Source organism: Myotis daubentonii, chromosome 16, assembly GCF_963259705.1.
Source record: "Myotis daubentonii chromosome 16, mMyoDau2.1, whole genome shotgun sequence".
NCBI classification, from domain to species: Eukaryota; Metazoa; Chordata; class Mammalia; order Chiroptera; family Vespertilionidae; genus Myotis; species Myotis daubentonii.
The window spans coordinates 33,018,548-33,040,908 of record NC_081855.1 but is presented as its reverse complement, the minus strand read 5'-3'; the positions used below and the strand labels follow the sequence as shown (position 1 = coordinate 33,040,908).

The 22,361-nt window shown below is 36.0% G+C and overlaps 1 protein-coding gene across 1 annotated transcript in view; it reads left to right on the top strand.

The window, feature by feature from the left end:
- HSF5 (heat shock transcription factor 5) overlaps window positions 1–21,057 on the top strand; it is a 28,808-nt gene extending 7,751 nt beyond the window's left edge. The window contains exons 3-6 of the mRNA XM_059669614.1: window positions 5,212–5,309; window positions 8,818–9,339; window positions 10,598–10,775; window positions 17,819–21,057. Of these exons, the coding sequence (XP_059525597.1) occupies window positions 5,212–5,309; window positions 8,818–9,339; window positions 10,598–10,775; window positions 17,819–17,889 (869 nt within the window). The 3' untranslated portion in view covers window positions 17,890–21,057. The remainder of the gene's footprint in view (window positions 1–5,211; window positions 5,310–8,817; window positions 9,340–10,597; window positions 10,776–17,818) is intronic.
- Window positions 21,058–22,361: the final 1,304 nt, after the last annotated feature.

Here is a 22,361-nt window from a genome sequence, read left to right as displayed (position 1 = left end):
GGAGGGGGAGAGAGAAACATCAGTGATAAGAGAGAATTATTGATCATCTGTCTCCTGCAGGCTAAAAATATTTTATGTTAGCTTGGATATAAATTTATAAATTGAAAATTATCTCCAAGAGTTCAAGGCAAGGACTAGGAAAGAAACATTAAAATAACAAGTAAGGCCCAGCCAGCATGGCTCAGTGGTTGAGCATCGACCTATAAACCAGGAGGTCATGGTTCAATTCTTGGTCAGGGCACATGCCCGGGTTGTGGGCTAGATCCTTGGTGTGTGGCATGCAGAAGGCAGCCTGTGAATGATTCTCTCTCATCACTTATGTTTCTGTCTTTCTCTCCCTCTCCCTTCCTCTCTGAAATCAATAAAAATATATTTAAAAATAAATAAATAAAGTAAAATAACTAAGTGCTGATATTTTGATGTGTATGGTGCTTATGAAATAGAATCTTGTTATCTGAATTTTTGTTTTGTCTTCTTTAAGAGCAATAATTGAAATCACTATAAAGTTTCTGAGGTTATGAGAATAAGAGACCTCATGATGACTTCTAATATATGAGTAGTTCTATGCTATAATGTAGGCAAAACTGCTTTGAACATTCTGAAGTACGTTATAAATAAAAAGTTGTACTGTTAATATAAAAGACCTTCTATGGAAAAGAAAATGCCATAAAAATACTGTGAAAATACTTAATTCTTTCAAACTTTAGGGTAAGGAAGCAAAAAGTAGTAAGCAATTTAACCAATAACTTAGTAAATACGTATTTATGAAGAGCATTCCAAATAACTTTCCCAAAGTTACATAGAATATTATTCTCAGAGGCAGGATAATAATCACTCCAAAATCCAGCTCTGTAAGTCCTTTTAATAAAGTAACTAATTTTGGAATAATGGTCATACTTTTGAATCCTTTTGAAGTGAGCTAAGACTTGGGGAGGTTTTGATTAAATTTTAGTAAAAAAAACAACATCCAACTTCATTTAAAAATTACTTATATTGAAAATAAACTTGGGTCTGGTCTTTCTATAGCATAACCAGTAAATTTTGAATTTTGTTATATTTCATAAATTAATTTCTTTAGTAAAGCCAAATATTGAGACTAAAAAATTGCCATCGGACTGACTCATAAAATGACTCATCTGAATCTTCCTTACATTTTTCATTTCTCTCTTGAAGCGTCTGTTTTCTCTGCCTAGCTCATTTGCATTTTTTTCCTTCTTGTCACTCCTTCAAAGACAAAAAGTAGATTCATTATCAATTGACTCTTTTTACTTTTGTCTTATTCTTGAATTCAATTTTTTCCCTATGATGTTATTTTCATAGTGGGAGTGAAAATTTTTACCTTTATTATTTTTTGAAAAAATTTACCTTTAGGCAATTTTTAGTAATATGGTTTATTTTTAGTTATTAGAATTGTTTTAAAAATGTAATCACCTCATATTTATATCTGAGATAGACTCTTGTTCATTATTTTAGCTTTTCATCCTACATGCAACTTAATGCCTTAATACTGCCTTCAGGATGACACTGGAAGTTTTTTTATAGAGAAGAACGTGTTTTAGGACATAGTGATAAACTCATAACACACACTAGATTAATTTTTCATGTATTAAGGACACAATTACATTTCTATAGCTAGGTTTTCATATTCAATACGCTTACTGATATGCACCTGGCTTTGTTTTGTTTTGTTAACTATACAAAGTAGGACTGCATGGGGTAAGGAAATAGCCACTGAGGAATCTTTTTGGATTATCTATTCAAGTCCTTTTTTTCATGAGGTAACTTTCTACTTTTCATTTGTTACTGGACACCTTAAAGGACATTCATTATAATGCTGTTTTCTTAGATACCAAATCAGTTATCAGCTACAAATATTTTCTCTGTTGTATATTCTATTTTATTTCTCCAAGAAATGTATTTTAAAGTACACGTTTAACAACTATTTAAAATGTATAACCAATGGAGTCAGGTATAGCAATATCAGAAAAATAAAGCCAATAATTTTTCATCGCTTTATTTTTTTCTTTATTGAATTTATTGGGATGACATTGGTTCACAAAACCATACAGGTTTTAAGTGAACAACTCAAAAAAACGTCTGTGCTCTGATGGTGTGCCCTTCGCCTAAAGTAGTCTCTATCTATCCCCATTTTCTTCCCCTTTGCCCACCTCCACTAGCCTCCACATCCCTTTTCCCCTCTGGCTAATACGACACTGTTGTTTGTGTATATATAATGTGTTTTGGTTTTTTTTCTTAATCCCTTCACATCATTGATATGTTTTTAATGAAACACTAATGTTGCCCTGATGGGTGTAAACCTGCACCTCTAACTCTTTTCCTGCCGCTAGGGGGCTAGGTTTTCCCTAGCTGTTAAAACACTAGAAAAAAGTCTTGATTTTTTTCAGAGTTTTGGCAAACCATGCAGACCCGTCCTCGGTGTTTAACTTATTTCTCAGGATATTAATGCCTTTAAATATTCTGGGAAACCAAATTCAGATACATAACATTTTAATTGTAAATTGTAAAAACCTTCAAGGATAAAGCAGGTCACAACAGCCTGAATTTTATGTGACCTTCTTAGCAGTATATCTAAACTAGAGTTCTATCCATTATTTCAAGTTTTTCTTTACATGTGCAAAATTTGATGTCTTAAATTGCACATTGATATAAGAAAATATTTATTTCTAGTGTACCTTTATGAACTTACAACATTTTAAATATCAGTAGTCAATAATGGAGAAATAGGAAAACATTTCAATGCATTTTTACAATCCTTGGGCTAATTTACTTTCAAAGATTACAGAATGAGATGTTTTAGTAATTTTAAAATATATATTTTTATTGATTTCAGAGAGGATGGGAGAGGAAGAGAGAGATAGAAACATCAATGATGAGAGAGAATCATTGATCGGCTGCCTCCTGCATGCCCCCTACTGGGGATCAAGCCTGCAACCCAGGCATGTGCTCTGACCGGGAATCCAACTGTGAGCATGTGCTCACAGATTGATGCCCAACCACTGAGCAACACTGGCCAGGCTATTTAGTACACTGGAAATATGAAAAATTTGTATAAAAAGAGAGAGAGTTGCACCTTGTAATAAAGACACTTTAAAAATGTTCAAGTAGAATTCTAGTACATTTCAGGAAGAAGGAAGATTAGGGAAGTATTGTGGGTTATTAAAGAAAACATATTTTGGATTTTGATCAGTGCATCTATCATTACCCACTTTGTGACTTTTGGCAAATTATTTCATGTCTCTGAGCTTTAGTTTCCTTATTTTTATAAATTAGTGGTAATATCTCATTCAATCGTTGTTTGAATTAAATGAGCTAATATATGTAAAGCACTAGTGCAGTGCCTGCAACATGGTAGGTGCTCAATAAATATCATCCTCTGTTTAATCCAAAGGTATGATATAATAACTGATTTTCATTCGTTCTGGAGAGTCTCTCTCTGGAAAAGAGAAGACTCAATCTATTTTTAAGACTGCATCTGTGAGTATAACTATCCCAGTATAAAGAGTTCAATCTTTTCATGGTAACCTGCTATAAAGAGAAACTTTGGAAAATGTTTTTTTTTTCAGTAAAATAATAGCAGTGTTAGCTATTTATTGATTGATTGCTTACTGTATGCCAGTATTATTCTAAGTTCTTTGTGCATATTAACTCATTCATTCCTCACAACAAACATGTTAGGTGGGTACTATTATCATCCCTATTCTAATGGGATGCAGAAACTGAAGCCAAAGAGATTAACCTGTTCAAGTTTATGCAGCTATTAAATTTTTGGATCTTGCCCTGGACAGTGTGGCTCAATTGGTTGACCATCGTCCCATCTACCAACAGGTTATCAGTTTGATTCCTAGTCAAGGCACATACCTGGGTTGTGGGCTCAGTCCCCACTAGGGGGTGTGCAGAAGGCAGCTAATCAATGTTTCTCTCTCACATTGATGTTTCTCTCTTCCTCTCCCTTCCTCTCTCTGAAATCAATAAAAGTACATTTTAAAAAAATACTATTTTTAAAAAAGATAACTTTAGCCTTAGTTAATTTGGCTCAGTGGACATCAGCCTGCAGACTGAGGGGTCCTGGGTTCCATTCCTATCAAGGGCACATGATCGGGTTGTGGGCTTGATCCCCAATAGGGGATGTGCAGGAGGTAGCCGATCAGTGATTGTTATCATTGATGTTTCTATCTTTCTCTCCCTCTCCCTCTCTGAAATAAATAAAAATATACAGGGGGCCTTGACTTATGAGTTTAATTCGTTCCGAGACCGAGCTCGTTGAGGAGCTCCTTAACTCAAATTACTCTGTCAACTCAATGCAAAAAATCGGCTGAGTGACAGCTGGTATCTCAAAAAACTCGTTAGTTGGGACACTCGTAAGTCAAGGCCCCACTGTATATTTTTAAAATAAATAAATAAAAATAAGGGGATTGACTATTTAAAAAAACCCATATTTTAAATTTTGGATCTGGGGTCCAAAGCTAGGCAGTCTGATGCTAGGATCTGAATTCCTAACCACTTGTCATGGTTAAAACATTTTTTTTTTCATAGATTTCACTGGATGCATTGTATAATGGTAGAACTGTTTGGAGAGTATTTCATACTTATTTTATCCTTAAAAACAACTCCTCCTCCAAGTGTGTGCTACTATTAAAATGATTGAAATAATTATTTTGGAATTCCAAATATGTTCTGATATTTTCAACAAAAAGAAATTACATTTAATAACAGTTAATGTTTGGTTAGAAAGATACAAAAATGTTTAGGTGCTAAGAAATCATTTATAAAATTAGACATGACACTATTAAGTGACTTTTAAAATTAATTTTGTATCATGTTTTCAACAAAAAATAGCACCTAACTGACTAAATATATTTTATTGCACCCACAAAGGAAAGTACTCTTTTCCAAGATAAAAGAGGGGAGTACCTTGAATGCTATAGAGCAGTGGTTCTCAACCTTCTGGCCCTTTAAATACAGTTCCTCATGTTGTGACCCAACCATAAAATTATTTTTGTTGCTACTTCATAACTGTCATGTTGCTACTGTTATGAATCATAATGTAAATATCTGATATGCAGGATGGTCTTAGGCGACCCCTGTGAAAGGGTCGTTTGACCACCAAAGGGGTTGCAACCCACAGGTTGAGAACCGCTGCTATAGAGGTTTATTTTGGTTGATGGATTTTGTATTTTGAATTCGTTGCAGCTGTATTACAGTGCTGCTCTCCTTCTACCCACATGGACGCTCTCAGCAGTTGTGTCACTCCCACTGCCTCTACCTATGCACACTGCAACTACTTCCAGGTAAGATCTTGGAACAATGGACATACTCTGTGTATCAGATGCAATAGTATTAATCTTGCAGAATTTCAAAGTGTAATTTTATCTTAATGAGTAACCACAGGTAAGCTGTGGATTATGGCCTCAGTTTTTGCAATTTTAAAAATAGAGAGTTGACATAAATGATGTCTGAGGATTCTTCTAGGCCTGCACTGTCCAATATAGTAGGCACTAGTCACATGTGGTTATTAAAATTAAAATTAAATAAAATTTATTCCCCAGTCAAACTAACCACATTTCAAGTGCTCTGTAGTCTCATAGGCTATTTGGAACATTTATTCTTGGTGCTCCCATGGCAAAATGAATACCAGGTAACTCTTAAAATATATGTCACCAAATGACAGATTGTTTCAAGGTGGTGTACTTTTTTTTAAAATTTATTTTTTTTAAAAAATATATTTTATTGATTTTTTACAGAGAGGAAGGGAGAGAGAGAGAGAGTCAGAAACATCGATTAGAGAGACACATCAATTAGCTGCCTCCAGCACATCTCCTACTGGGGATGTGACCGCAACCCAGGTACATGCCCTTGACCGGAATCGAACCTGGGACCTTTCAGTCCGCAGGCCGACGCTCTATCCACTGAGCCAAACCGGTTTCGGCTAAAATTTCTTTATTGGTTAAGGTATTACAAATGGGTCCTCATTTCCCATTAACCCCCAACCTCCCCCCGGCCCCCCCCCCCCCACTCATGCTCTCATCCCCCTGTTGTCCATGTCCATCGGTTTGGCTTATTTGCATGCATACAAGTCCTTTGGTTGATCTCTTCCCCTTACCCCCTCCCTCCCCTACTTTCCCTCTGGGGATTGATAGTCTGATCGCTGTTTCTCTGTCTTTGGATCTGTCCCTGTTCATCAGTCTATGTTGTTCTCTATAACCCACAAATGAGTGAGATCATGTGGTATTTATCTTTGTCTGACTGGCTTATTTCACTTAGCATAATGCTCTCCAGTTCCATCCATGCTGTTGCAAATGGTAATAATTCCTTCTTTTTTACCGCGTAGTATTCCATTGTGTTGATGTACCACAGTTAATCCACTCATCTGCTGATGGACACTTAGGCTGTTTCCAAATCAAAAAATGTGCAACGGACCTAAATAGACACTTTTCAAAAGAGGACATACAGAATGCCAAAAGACATATGAAAACATGCTCAAAGTCACTAATTATACGAGAGATGCAAATCAAAACGACAATGCGATATCATCTCACACCTGTCAGAATGACTATCATCAACAAATCAACAAACAACAAGTGTTCGAGAGGATGTGGAGAAAAAGGAATCCTTCTGCACTGCTGGTGGGAATGCGGACTGGTGCAGCCACTGTGGAGAACAGTATGGAGTTTCCTCAAAAAACTAAAAATGGAACTCCCATTTGACCCAGTGATTCCACTTCTAGGAATATATCCCAAGAAGCCAGAAACACCAATCAGAAAGGATATATGCACCCCTATGTTCGTAGCAGCACAATTCACCATAGCTAAGATTTGGAAACAGCCTAAGTGTCCATCAGCAGATGAGTAGATAATTACTTTTTTTTTTAAGGAGAAAAGAAAAATGATATTAAAAAACGAGAAACTTAAGTGGTGGTCCTTCAGCCTCCAAGTTGTAAACCATTACAATATACTGACCATTCGTGTACTCTCACCAATACCTACAGTCCAACTTATGCACTTATTTCCAAAATGACATCTGAAATCCTTTCCCTTTCTTTCCCTTTAAAAATTTTGTTTACTTCAATTAGTTTCTCATTATTTATTATGGAACAGTTGTTTTAGATTGCTATTTCTAGATAAGATTAAATTCTGTGCTTTGTATTTTATGCTATAATTGCTTAAAGATTGGAATTATGTGTTTGCCTTTGATATTATGTAGCCAAAATAGCTTCCATTCTTAAGAGAATATCTTACTAGTGGCATTCCAAAAGAACATTCCTTTTTTTTTTTTTTTTTGAAAAAGTCTACATGGGTGTCAAATTATAGTTAGATTGTTGTTTGGAGAGTATAGAAGTGGATCAGGGGGCTTAGTTGGACATTTAAAAAAAGTAGTCTCCTTTTTTGTTTTTTAATATATTCTTATTGATTTCAGAAAGAAAGGGGGGAGAGAAAGAGAAAGAGAGAGTGCATGCGCAACATCAATGATGACAGAGAATCATTAATTGGCTATCTCCTGCACACCACTGGGGATCGAGCCCACAACCTGGGCATGTGCCCTGACTGGGAATTGAACCATGACCTCCTGCTTCATAGGTCAACACTCAACCACTGAGCCACATGGGCCAGGCTTAGTTGGACATTTTTAATGGCAGATATCATCAATCATGATAGTCCAATCTATTTATCTTTACTAGAAGGACATATCTGTCACACAAAATGGATGCTCTTATTTGTGGATCCAGAACCTTCTGCCTGAATCATACTGGCGATATTCTAACAATGTTCATATCTTGATTATGTTTGTCTTAAATAATTTAAAACATCTTTAAAGACTTTTTCTTACTACAGGACAATGCATGTTTATTATAGGAAAATAAAGATAAGTAGACATAAAATTAAACAATTAAATTTACATTATTTGGCATTAGTGTTCTTTAAATTATTGACAGTCTTTTTAGTGTATTTGGCAACATGGACACACTACATGTTTTATTTAATCATAACTCTTCTGTATTTTAGGTTTATAATCTGAGATAATCAACAAACTTTTATTGAATGCCTGTTCTGTGCAAAGCTCTACATTTGGCAACATCAATTCATTACATTTTATTTAATCATTGCTTTTCAGTATTTCATATCATAGCTTGAGTTCATTTATCACCAAACATGTAATTGAATGCCTACTCTGTGCAAAATACAATGTAAAAGAGAATACATCTTAAAGATCAATCTAGAAGTGACAGCTATTTTAAAATCTATTGTTTCATTATTAAAAATAATCTCAGGAACCAAAGGCCAGTCGATATTCCATCCATTTTTTTCTCAGATCATTTGGAACGGTACCTCCCCCTGAATCTATAGAAGCCTTGGTGGACTTGTGAGCATCTTGTGTTTGAAATTTCCTTACTACATTCCTATAGTAGTATATGATAGATACAAATAATAATAGATACAAGTGATGTTTTTGTCTGCCAACCTATATGGAAGAACTTGATATATAGACATTTTATCAGCAAATTAAGTTTTGGGGTACTATAGCCTTTTGATTTTGTATATTTTAGCCCTGAAAATGATTGATCTATTCCAGTATTAAACTTAGTATAGTGGTTGACACATAATAGTTGCTAAGTAAATGTTGAAAATAGAATTGAGGCTATCACTGCTGAAAAGTTGATTAATGTTCAAGTTTTTTTAAAATAAGCTTTAAGTTTAATCTATTTATGTTTAGCATTCATCAGTCTATATGCTGTTTCTTTCCTCCTTAACCTCATATTTGAATTTTCTATCCAAACAGTCCTATTTTCTCTTTTCCCAGAATCCTCCAATGCCATCCTCCTATCCAGTTGAGTTTCTGCCTTCTAATTGGCCTTGTGGTACTACTGATGAAAATAAAAAGACAGAAGTAAACCTAGAGGCTGTTTTTCGGATCTTAGATGAATTGCATTCCTCCCCTAAATTGGAGATGGTAAAGGTGGAGCCTGTTGAGAATCAGTGCCCAACATCTCAGTCTAACAGAGGCCAACATATCCTAGCTAATTCAAGCAATAACAATCCATCTTCCACAAGTCAGGCTAGCCAGCTGGAGCCACTTACTCCTGTAGGTTCAGATATTACATCTTTTGTGGTCGGAACAGAACAAGCAATTACCTGCTCTCTACCACAGTCACCTGAGTACATGTATACCATCCACACAGCTCAGCCTGTTGAAAATACTACAATGCAGGAATCTGCAGCCATCCAACAAGCTCATGTCAAACTGAAGGAGCATCTAAGTCATAATCCATCTCCACCTTCAGTAGTATTTGTGCAGGAAGGGCTACCGTTCAGCCCACACCAGGTAAGGGGAAAAGAAGAAGTGCTAATAAAGCTTAAGTACCTAGTTTTCTTGCTGTTCTAGTGGAGAGTTTGTTCAGATTTTATTTGGGTTGTGCTTTCTAGAAGGATCCTGTCCCAGTGGTTCTGCACAAAAGATTCAGAAAGAAGTAACCTTAACTCGCAGGCCTCTTCTCACGATGTTGTGGTCTGAAGTCAACCTCTAGACAGCCAGTCTGACTGAGCACTGTGGTTTAAGACTTATTTACATGTTAAAAGCATTCCTTGAGTTTTGCTTCCTATCTTGATTTGGATGGACTAGGTATGCTTGGCTGATTAAATTCCACTACTCAGAAGGGATGGTTTATCTGACAGATAATATCAGGACTTCCTAGGCATTTGTAGCATGGAAATAAAGAGATGGTTGGAAATCTTTTAATACTTTCTTACAGCATAACTGAATTCTAATTGACTTGTGAGTACTCTGTTTGAACTTCCTTACTAATATCGGCATTCCTAAAGCAGAACTCTGACTCTAGTTTGACAGGCATATTCTCAAGGTAGAGGCTAATTCTTTATTGCTGCTAGTTTTTGACCAGAAAATGAGTAAACTTCAATTCTAAATAAAAGTACATATATTTAAAATCCGTTTTTAGAATTAACTTAATAAGCTTTATTGCATTATATAGTTTTATTTTAAAATAAATTCATAAAGAAATAGAGTATTAAAAAAAACACACAAAATAGAGTATTTCAGAATTCGGTCACCTTGACAAAGGGATTTGACATTCCAACGAAAACTTAGGAGCTCCAAGAAAGAAACTCATATCTCATAAGCAGGAAAGATCTAGATTTTATAGGGACTTAGCCTGTTTAAGACAAAGAATACAGAATTAGGAGAATAAAGTGTCCTCACTGATAATCCAACAGGGTTATGCCTATGGCCACTGCAGTATAACCAACCGAGGGGCAACCTGATGAAAAGGGATGCTAGACTGGAAAAAGATAACTTTAACCAATTGTAAATTTTTGTGTGTGTGAATTTTACCAAAAAAATTTAATAAGTTTCGTATAAGTAAATGTTTTGGTTCCACATACATTTTAACAGCCTGTGTATAGGGAAATATCCATTTTACTACTGAATATTCAGATTAAATCAACAAAATCAAAGGTAATATTCATAAGGATGTTTACAAGTACATTTGTTGGGTCATGTTTCTATAATAGAACTCCTCTGATAATTTGATAGAAATTCAGAATAATGAGTGGGTTTAATATTTTAGGTGGATGCCAGTATAAAATGCCAGACCAATCCACCTGAGAATATCTTGCCTTCAGAACAGATGGGATTCCTTATTTCAGAGATGGGGCCTGCTAGCAAGCCTAGTAAAGACACAGATTTATCCACTCCAGTCAGATACAGGGAGCGAAGAAGCAGCTCACAGCAAGGAAAGTCCCCTGGTAAGGATTATTGTGCTCTAGAATGTTAGAAGTAGAACCATGGTGTAGAATTAATATATGAACAACAATTTTTCTGGATCTTTATTATTTATTAATTGTATTTATCACATTGCTACTTTACTTTACATAGCTGTAATTTTAACTATTTTTCTTAATTATCCTTGTAAAGTATGTAAAAGTTTTTTTTAGAATATTTCATGTAAGAATTTGAGCTTTCAAAAAGATAGTACATATTAAGTAAAAGCAAAGGAATTTGGGTTATTTAACTTGGAGAAGGCAAGGATGAAAGGTGATTTCATAATTGCTTCTGATTCCATAGACTGTAATTATAGTTGTACTTGTTCTCTTATTAACAGGCTTAAATATGGCAGGAAAGTGTTTAAATTATGGCAGGAAAAAATTAGATGAATATTAAAAACATTATCCTGAGCATATTATAAAGATAGTATAAAGTATGGCTCTATCAGTGGGATTGCTTCTCCTGCAGTTTGTAGGAGCCCAGAATTAATTACTGTTTTAGGCAGAAAAGTTGTGAAATATTGGCAATATTATGACATCTGATTACATTTTCATTTTAATAGGGTCAGGGAACTGCCAAACTGTTGTTGTTTTTTGTAACAGCTGACCCATTTTACATTCCCAACAACAATATACAAGCTTCCCATTGTTCCACATCCTCTCTAACACTTGTTATTTTCCACTTTTTTTTAAAAAATATATTTTATTGATTTTTTCACAGAGAGGAAGGGAGAGGGATAGCGAGTTAGAAACATCAATGAGAGAGAAACATCGATTCAGCTGCCTCTTGCACGCCCCCCACTGGGGATGTGCCGCAACCCAGGTACATGCCCTTGACCGGAATCGAACCTGGGACCCTTGAGTCCGCAGGCCGATGCTCTATCCGCTGAGCCAAACCAGCTAGGGCTATTTTCCACTTTTTATTATTATTGTAGCCATCCTGGTGGGTATGAAGTGCTTTCTCACTGTGGTTTTGATTGTATTTCCTAATGGCTAACCATATTGAGCATCTTCTCATGTGCTTGTTGACCATTTGGAGAAAAGATAATTTTTTGACAACTATTATACCAATATTTTATTTGATGAAATCTTCTCCTGTTTTGGTTAAATTCCTCTTGAGTATAGCAGTTGGTAAACTATGCCCCATAGACCAAGTCTATCATCTGCCTGTTTTTATGTGGCTTGCATGATAAGCATGGTTTTTACCTTTTAAATGGTTGGGGGGAAATCAAAAGAAGAATATTTTACAACACACACACGATACGGAATTCAAATTTCAGTGTTCATAAATAAAGTTTAATTGGAACACACAGCCGCAGGCATTCATTTGCATATTATCTATGGCTGTTTTTACACCACAGTAGCAGAGTTGAGCAGTTGCAACAGAGGCCAGCCATATGGCCCACAAAGCCTAAAATATTTAATATCTAGCTCATTACAGAAAAAGTTTGCTTGTCTGTATCTTGTTCTGTTCAGGCTGCTATAACAAAAATACCATAGAGTAGGTGACTTATCAACAACAGAAATTTATTTCTCACCGTTCTGGAGGCTGGGAAGTCTAAGATTAAGGCACCAACAGATTGATTGTCTGGCGAGGGCCCTGTTCGTGGTTCATAGATGGCCACCCTCTTACTGTGTCCGTTCATGGCAGAAGGGACAAGGGAGCTCTCTGGGATTTCTTTTGTAAGGGTACTAATCTCATTTATAAGGGCTCCACCCTCATGCCCAAAGGAACCATCTTCTAACACCATCACATTGGGGGTTATGTTTCAATGTATAAATTGGGCATTCAGTTTATTGCACCTTGTATTAGAAAGTCTTTGTGCTTAGCTTCTGATCTTTTCACAGCCCTGATCATTGATGACCAGAGAAGCCCTTAAGAGAGTAAGAAGGTACTTGTGGAGAGGGTTCACAATGGACTAGTATTCAGTTTAGTTCTTGTAGATGCCCAAATGTTTTTTATTGCCATAGCTGGTTTGGCTCAGTGGATAGAGTGTCAGGCTGTCTGAAGGGTCCCAAGTTTGATTCTGGTCAAAGGCTCATACCTCAGTTGTAGGCTCGATCCCCAGCCCTGGTCGGGTGTGTGCGAGAGGCAACCAATCGCTGTGTCTCTCACATCCATGTTTCTCTCTGTCTCTCCCCCTCCCTTTCACTCTCTCTAAAAAACAAACAAACAAACAAAAACAATGGAGAAAACATCCTCAGGTGAGGATTAACTGAAAAACCAAAACCACAAATGTTTTTTATTTTGATAGATACTGAACTCCAAAGATAAATGATTAAATGATAGGAACCAAATATAAAATTTCAACTGTCACTATCATTAAGAGTAATGATAGTGGAGCTTCAATAAGGTTCCAGCTCTCACCCTGGCTGGGTAACTCAGTTGATTAGAATATAGTCCCTATATCAGTGATGGCGAACCTATGACATGCGTGTCAGGTGACATGCGAACTCATTTTTTTGGTTGATTTTTCTTTGTTAAATGGCATTTAAATATATAAAATAAATATAAAAAATATAAGTCTTTGTTTTACTATGGTTGCAAATATCAAAAAATTTCTCTATGTGACATGGTACCAGAGTTAAGTTAGGGTTTTTCAAAATGCTGACACGCCGAGCTCAAAAGGTTCGCCATCACTGCCCTATATGCCAAGGTTGCAGGTTCAACCAATGAATGCATGAAGAAGTGGAACAACAAATCAATGTTTCTCCCTTCCTTGCTCTCTAAAATAAAAATAAACAAACAAGCAAACAAATAAATAAAGGCTCCAGCTCTCATAATACTTTATATTTTTAAGAAACCACCTTCAAGACTTCTTTGGCTCCAAATTCTGCTACTCCTTCTACCATTAAGTGTGGGAATGTCATTATGTTGCTCAGTATCCTGTTGAACAGGAGCATTCTGTATTCCAGAACTTATCAGAGCCCTTCTATAACTGACCTATTTTGAAAATCTGCTTTGTTTAGGGTAGGGCATCTCCTCATACTTCAAGATTTCTTTGAATCTTTTTTTAATAAGTGACTTCAATTAGATTTGTATCCACATGTTGATCTCAATAGATATGCATTTTGTTAGAAGGAGGTTGTTAATCAGGCATTGCCATGCTTTTGAGCACATTTAGACTTAAGGAAATAACTTATGGATTAAAAATACCAAGAGTTAAATCAAATTAGACTCAATCATGTACCTCCAATTTCTATAATGATATTACCCTAAACTGAATATACCCAAATAGTAATCTTATTGTGGAAGCTACACTGTCCTATATTCTGATGGGATATTTATAGTTAAGGGAAACTGAATGTTTAAGAGTTCAGTTCATTCCTGAAGAAAGGAATTTTGTGCCTGTTGGATTATGGGTGAAATTTCATTAAAGTAATAGCCCCAAGACCCTGGAGAGTGCTTGCAATAAGAATTAACATTCCCAGCCCTAACCGGTTTGGCTCAGTGGATAGAGCGTCAGCCTGCGGACTGAAAGGTCCCAGGTTCGATTCCGGTCAAGGGCATGTACCTTGGTTGCGGGGACATCCCCAGTAGGGGGTGTGCAGGAGGCAGCTGATCGATGTTTCTCTCTCATCGATGTTTCTAACTCTCTATCCCTCTCCCTTCTTCTCTCTGTAAAAAATCAATAAAATATATTTTTTTAAAAAGAATTAACATTCCCAAATAAATACAGTGCCCTTGTCCCTCAAGGCCTTTCAGCTCTCAAACCAACGAAGGTGCTGTGATTCCCAAATACTTAACCTTCTCTGATGAGTATGCAAGGTTCTCTTCTGAATGAAGTCATATAAACCTCTATTAGCACCAGCCTGGTGTATGTCTTTTTGTATTTTCATTGGTCTATAGATTCTAACTCCTTTGCTAATTAAGGAAACTCACTTTAATAAAATTATTGTTTAGATGCTTGTTATTAGAAGCTATGTGCCAAATGCTACTTTAAAGCCAAGCATTAAGATTAAGAGGGTTGCCCTAACCTGTTTGGCTCAGTGGATGGAGCGTCGGCCTGCGGACTGAAGGGTCCCAGGTTCGATTCCGGTCAAGGGCATGCACCTTGGTTGCAGGCACATCCCCAGTGGGGAGTGTGCAGGAGGCAGTTGATCGATGTTTCTCTCTCATCGATGTTTCTAACTCTCTATCCCTCTCCCTCCCCTCTCCTTTCTTCTCTGTAAAATAATCAATAAAATATATTTAAAAAAAAAAAGATTAAGAGGGTTTGTTGCTCACACTAATTTACATAACTCACTTCAAGGCTGTTCTAGAGCCTTATATCTACTGTTATTTTAAACATGCCTATCTGTGATATGCTCTTGTCCATAATTTGAACCTATCAATATAATAGAGTCTTAAGTAGTTAAATAAATGACATTTGTTCACTGAAAAAAAGAACAGAGTTTGTTGCTTTTGTCCTTCAGCCTCCCACTGCATAGTTGCTTTAATAGTATTTACCTTTGTCATGATCAAGAATTACTGCTCTGCTTTCAAAGTTGGGTTACAATGGGGTCTATTCATATTCCAAAATCTTATGTTAGTATTTTCCATTACGATATGGCCCGTCCTTTTTGTCTGATATGGAGCTGAGGTGTTCAGAGAATGATCATAAGTAGGTGTTTCTCTTTCTACATCTTTTGGTCAGCTTTCAAAAGATGTCACTCTGGTTAGTTGGAGCACCATTCTGTCCACTGAAGGGTCGTGGGTTTGAGTCCCAGTCGAGACACATACCCAAGGTTGAGAGTTTGATCCCCGTGCAGAGCGCATATATGAGGCAATTGATCAATGTTTCTCTCTCACATTGATGTTTCTCTCTTCCTTACTCTCTCTCAAAATCAGTGAAAGCATGACCTCGGGTGAGGATTAAAAAAAAAAAAATCCTGATACCTAGGTTGCACTTTATATCAACTAAATCAGAATGTATGGGGTAGGAGCCATGAGCATCAGTATTGTTTTTAAGGATTGCAATGTGCAGCAAGGTTTAGAAACCACTGACTTTACTTGTTAGCCATATAGCTTAATGGTTCTTTCCCTGAGTATCTATTTACTCCTCCGTATTAATTAGATGACCTTATAGTAGTGAATTTTAGTTACTTGAAAAAAAGATGTGATATATATATGTATATTAGTACCATTATCATTATTTAGACTGTAAAGAAGCCATTTTGTGGTAAGATATACATAATATACAATTTACCATTTTAACCATTTTTATGTGTACATTTCAGTTGCATTAAGTACATTCACATTGTTGTACTACCATTAGCATCTCCAGATCTTTTTTTCATCTTTTCAAACTGAAACTCTGGATCCATTGCACAGTAACTTCCTTCTCTGCAGCTCCTGGCAACCACCATTCTACTTTCTGTCTCTATAAATTCGACTACTCCTGGTACTTCATATAAGTGTAATCACATAGTATTTGACCTTCTGTGACTGACTTATTTCAATTAGTGTAATGTCTTCAAGGTTCATTCATGTTGTAGTATGTGTTAGAATTCTCTTTCTATTTGAACCTGAATAATATTCCATTGCATGTATGTGCTACGTGTAATACATGCAGTGAATTATTATTGTTTACCCATTCATTTGTTGATGGGCAGTTGGATTGCTTCCACCTTTTGTCTATTGTGAATCATGCTGCCATGATCATGGATGTGCAAGAAGCCAATTTACCATTAAACTGATGGTCTATTCTTCCTCTGTAAGATACTCATCTGGATGAATTGCTTGCTCTTTATGGATCGATTATAGGTAGACTTCACTAGATGAGCGAGTGCCTGCCCCTAGTGACTGGGTTTTTTTTTTACAAAATATGGCAAAAATGATGTACTATTTCAGATGCTTTCTAGATTTTTGGAGGTGGTAGTAGAATTATTTTATTGAATCCGCTCTCTCACTCAGGCTGTGGATTAATCCCACAGAGGCTGTGTTCTACAAACATAGTGACAAAGTCTCTGTCCAGAATGAAATAAAGGATTTGTGCTGTATAGTTTTAGTTTGACTCTAAAATGTCACTAGGGCAAAATTGTAAGCTTCAAAACCAACCTAAAAAGTCTCCCTAGCCATGTTATGAGTTTATAAGTTTGAATCTAGAAGTCTCATTAGCATCCTTTTATTTCTGTCTGTTACTCACATAAGCCATTTAGTCTACGTCTATACATGGTCTTAGCTTTTTGTGTTACACAACCTCATACCTGAGCTGAAAGCTTAGTTTTTTACCTTTTTTCAGTTTTATTTATTTATTTGTAATTATTATTTTTTAATTGATTTCAGAGAGGGAGGGAAAGGGAGAGAGAGATTAGAACATCAATGATGAGAGAGAATCATTGATCAGCTGCCTCCTGCACGTCCCCCACTGGGGACTGAGCCCACAAATCAGGCATGTGCCCTTGACCAGAGTCGAACCCGGGACCCATTAATCTGTAGGCTATTGCTCTATCCACTGAGCCAAACCGGCTAGGGCACTTCTTTTCATTCTTAATGAACCAACTATTCTGTGCCTCCTGACCTCTGTCAGGAGGGTATGCTTTTTTTTTACAGACAAGTTCAGATAGATGTTTTTATAAGCGATCAGCTATGTTAGTCAATAAGTGAAAAATTGATGGGACATGCAACTTGGAAAAGTAGTGATTACCTATTTTAATATTGTATTTCTGAAGGTATTACTTTTTCATATTCCCACAACCTACCCACCTATTCTTATAGCATCAAAAAAATGAATTTTCATGTCTATTTTTCAATTGATCCCTTTGACACTTAACTTTTCACTTAGAATTAAAGGCATTTTAAATGAAAAAAGGCTTGGCCACATCACTAAAGGGATAGAAATTTTAAACTTTGTTGATCTTGTTGGGTTAACAAATGGGCTGCATCTGTGTGCTTTAGAGGTACAGGGATGCCCTTACATGGAGAATCTGATAAGATAATGATTTAAGACACATAAGCACCTTGTTCTTCTTGTCTGAAGACTTGTCTATTGAACCCTACAGTCTGAGAGGCTAAGAGTAAGTAAACAAACCTTTCTTTCTAGATCTTCATCTGCTGGTGGATGTGGCCTGCAAGCAAGAGCACTTTCCAAAGGAGGAGGAATTAAAAGAGTGAGGCATGGATGACACGTGACATTGTGCACTAGCTGTAGCTGGAAGCAGACTAGCCTTGCACATGACACACTGTTGGGATTTTTTCAGTTCTGTTAAGGAAAAATATATTTTTGTTTTGTTAATTGAGAATTTGGTTAATTGGAATTTGATATTTATTACAGCTGTTCAGTTCAGATTATTTACCTTGACAAACTACTAAACATCTAGCAGCCATTTTTTTGTTTGTTTTTTTGCTGCTCGGATCCCTTTCAAATGAAAAGTCCTGGCCTTCCGTTACAATCAAGAAGCATCTAAAAACTGCTGCATCTATGGTACTGGAGGATAATGTGTGTGTGGATGTGTGCTGGTTTGTTATCTTGCCCCTCTCAAATTATAGTCAGCACAACTCCAGTGGGGACTTCATTCTATCTGTTTCAAGTCACAGTGTGATTCTTTTAGAGACGTTTGTGTGAGACACAAAGGCATGTAAGGTCACCAAGACCGCAGGTCTAAATGGTTCAGGAATTCCAGGGAAGAAACTCTGGGAAAGAGCTGATTTTCTAAGTGATTAACTAGGAAATGCTCTTAACTTTCTAACCCAGCATTCTGTTTCAAGAGCAAGGCATCGGACTTGGACCATCCATCACACTTAACAGCTTCTAATTATTTTATATTTATGGGAGCATTCTTCTATTTTCATACCTTTCTTTAATTTTAAATGGTACATTATTATAAATGATAAGGTTTTGTTAATATATCACTTATTTAAATGTCTCCTAAAGAAAAGTATTCAACTGGTTTAATATATTTATAAATGCTGGTAGATTTTTAACGTTTTAAAGCTTTATATTTTTATTAATATTTCAAGATAGAAGGATAAAGGATGCATGTGTAATATTTTTACTTTGAGGGGGAAATGTGCAATGTGCGCACAAAAACATTAAGAGATTTAACACAGTGCTTTCTTATTTTAGATTTTTTTAGATCCTGTAAGTATAAATTATCATCTATATAAGATATTGTGTGCAAATTTTGGGAGAAACTGATTAGAATTCAGTTAATAGAAGCTTTACCGCTGATATTTTTAATAGTTTATGTTTGTTTTAAGCTTCTGAGAGAATTTTGGATAGTGGGATATATTATAACATTTTTATCTTGTCCCCTCTGTAGGATTCTAGATTCGAGTAGGATTGTGGGACTGGTTTTTAATAGACTAGGTATCTTGGTTGTCCACTTTCTGTGTTTGATCCCACAATTGTTCATCCAAGGACAGCAGGAAACTCTGATTTAACGACTTTGAAATTCACTAGAACTTTCTTACTGAATTCTGCTTTAGTTTTCCTAATAAGCACTGCAGAAACAAAAGGAAAGGCTAGGAATATGAAAGTAATTAAAAAGAAAACGCACTTGGTGATATGATAAGAGTACTGTGTTAACATTGTGGGTATAACAATTCATTAAATTGCATTGTGCCTTCCCAATGATGTCAAACCCTAGAAGTGTTACAGAGATAGTAGGTTTTTGTTTGTGTTTTTTAGAGGATGAGCTCTGTATGGTGACTCAGTTTGATATGAAAGTAGGTTCTGAAAAGTAATCTATTTGGTCCATCTGATTCTATAAGTTGATATCTATGTAATGGGCATTTATTCAACTTTATTAGCAAGGTTTAAAAGATGAACAGATTATCAAGACTCCTACATCTTTTGGCCAGACTCTGTCTTTTGGCAGAGTATGTGAAGAGGAGACCCAATTTCTAAATGAAGGAAGTTTGCTTTTTCTCTGTCATGTTGAAAAGCCAATATACCGTGGTGATATTTCTTCCCTTAAATATGCCTTTCTTACCTTTGTATATGTTGAAGGAAATAATATCTTTTGAGGAACATGTGTCAAGTAGGAACCTTGGCATGGATTTGGTTTCAGTGGTTTTAAGGCTTAATAAAATGAAATGTTTTTATCAGCTTTCCAAACTTTTTTCTGTATATGAATACAACAGACCAAGGAGCTAGGTCTCCCACTGTTCTCATATGCCTGCTGCCTGTCAACTAAAGCTTTCATCACAGACTTCGGTAAAATGGAAAAAGATAAAATAAAATCTTTGTGTAAATTAGGCAGTAGGGTCTGGCACATACTAAAAAGGTTCCTGACTAGCACCTCAGTGTTTCAGCACCTTTAGCATGATAAATTTCAATCAGTCAACAATAAAGTGAGCGTTTCAACTTGACTTGTGTCTTGATTGTTTTTACAATTGGTGATTATTAGAAACCTCAGTCATTATGATTTTTAATCATAATAATAAAGTTCAAAAGAGAATGTACTCTTTTTTAAAGAATCTGACTTTTTCAGAAAATGTGTACTGGCTTTCTCATTTTTAAATTTGCACTTGAATAGAGATTTTTAAAATTCCATTAAGGATAAGGACAATTCTTTTTTAAAAAAATATTTTTTATTGATTTCAGAGAGGAAGGGAGAGAAAGAGATAGAAACATCAATGATGATGAGAGAATCATTGATTGGCTGCCTCCTGCATGCCCCCCACTAGGGATGGAGCCTGAAACCTGGGCATGTGCCCTGACTGAGAATTGAACTGTGACCTCCTGGTTCATAGGTTGACGCTCAACCACTGAGACATGCCAGCCAGGCAAGGATAAGGACAATTCTTGGCCATGTTTTTAGAAACCTAGTTTTTTGGAAGAGGATGTATGGTCTTCAGTAACTGTAACCCATCCAGATGTGAAAGTAGATCCTGAGGGATGACTTGTGAGACTAGGTGGTAGATGTCAGGGAGGTGGGCGGTTCACCACCACAGTGATGGCATCTCTGTGAAGGTTGTGGTATGTCAACCCCTGAGAGATAACTCCAAAACTTTAAAGCCAAAGAATAATTTATATTGCTTGTCAATTTTGGTGACATAAATACAGTATATCAGTGAACTAAATCACATAGAGCTGTTTGGTTTGATCCGGAGTATCTCAGCGTACCCAGGCTCATGATACATATTATCATCATTCCAAGATCTTGGAGTTTCCTTAAAAGAGGGCAACCACATTTATATTTTTTTCTTCTTTCAACTAAGTGTATGTCTGAACTCTTAGGCTTGATTTTCTTAATTCCTTTGTAAGATTCAAGTAGGAATAAGTTAGGCAAAGCCCATTAGTAGCTTCCTTTTTGTTTAGTTAACTTTCAATCTAATTTGGCATATGTCATATATAGTAATGTTTAATTTGCATTATTTATGCTTTACTATTACATGGCATACATAAAATAAAAATATTAAACCATAACAGACTTTATTTTGTATTTTTAAAGTTTTCATGTATAATACACAAAAGCAAAAAAGTTTATCTTTAAAAATATTAAGTATCACATCCATAGTCTAGTCCAGGGGTCGGCAAACTGCGGTTCACGAGCCACATGCAGCTCTTTGGCCCCTTTAGGGTGGCTCTTCCACAAAATACCACGTGCGGGCGCGCATGTACAGTGAGATTGAAACTTTGTGGCCCATGCGCAGAAGTCGGTATTTTGTGGAAGAGCCACACTCAAGGGGCCAAAGAGCCACATGTGGCTCGCGAGCCGCAGTTTGCCGACCACTGGTCTAGTCCTAATTATAATTACTTCTTAAAGCAACATTTGTCTTTTTTTACAAATACAGCAGCAGGTGGTAAGACCTAAAGTCTCAAACACATTGCTTACAGTTCATAATACAAACAAATGTATATGTCTCAAATCATATTTTAGGCAGTTTAACTTAAAATGCATAGACAATTACATACATTAAATTTATTTTTAAGTCAATGAAAAAAAATAACACCACGAAAAAAAAATACAGAAAATCTTTATAGAGCACAAATAAATCAAGTTTACTTAATGGCAACAAATCAGTATCTGCTAATCAATGACAGACAGTGAAAGTGCCTTCATCCAGGGGAAAGTAAAGAGGAAAAACATCCCATTACTTTGTATGCTTGAAAAGTTATACTGACAAGACTATAATCGTGGGAAACATTAACTTATTACTTTAAAAGAATAAAAGAAGGTATAGCATACTTTGCTCTTTAAAATGCCCAAAGGCAGGTCTATAATCACCAGTAGGAATACCAAAATATGTTGACGTAAGTTAAACTAATAATGGGCACACTAATGAATTCTGTAGTGCCACCCTAGACTGGGACCCCCTCAAGGACAGGCATTCTCTTTCATCTCTGTATCTCTGCATCTGGCAAAGCATTTGGATCACAGACATTTAAGTGCCTGTTTCTCAGAAATAGAGAAGATTGCATGGCATTTCTTTAATACTGATTATTTTATTGGTAGTTTTTATTTTATTTGGCAGAATTCTGAAAATAAACAATGTCTTCATACTAAATATTGCTCTATTAGGATTAAACGAATCTTCCTTGAAACACCCACCACTTTCTATGCATAGGGCAGTGTGATTTGTCTGAATTTAACCTTCTGCTTTTCAAAAACGTTAATAAAGGAGCTGGAGGAAAGGAC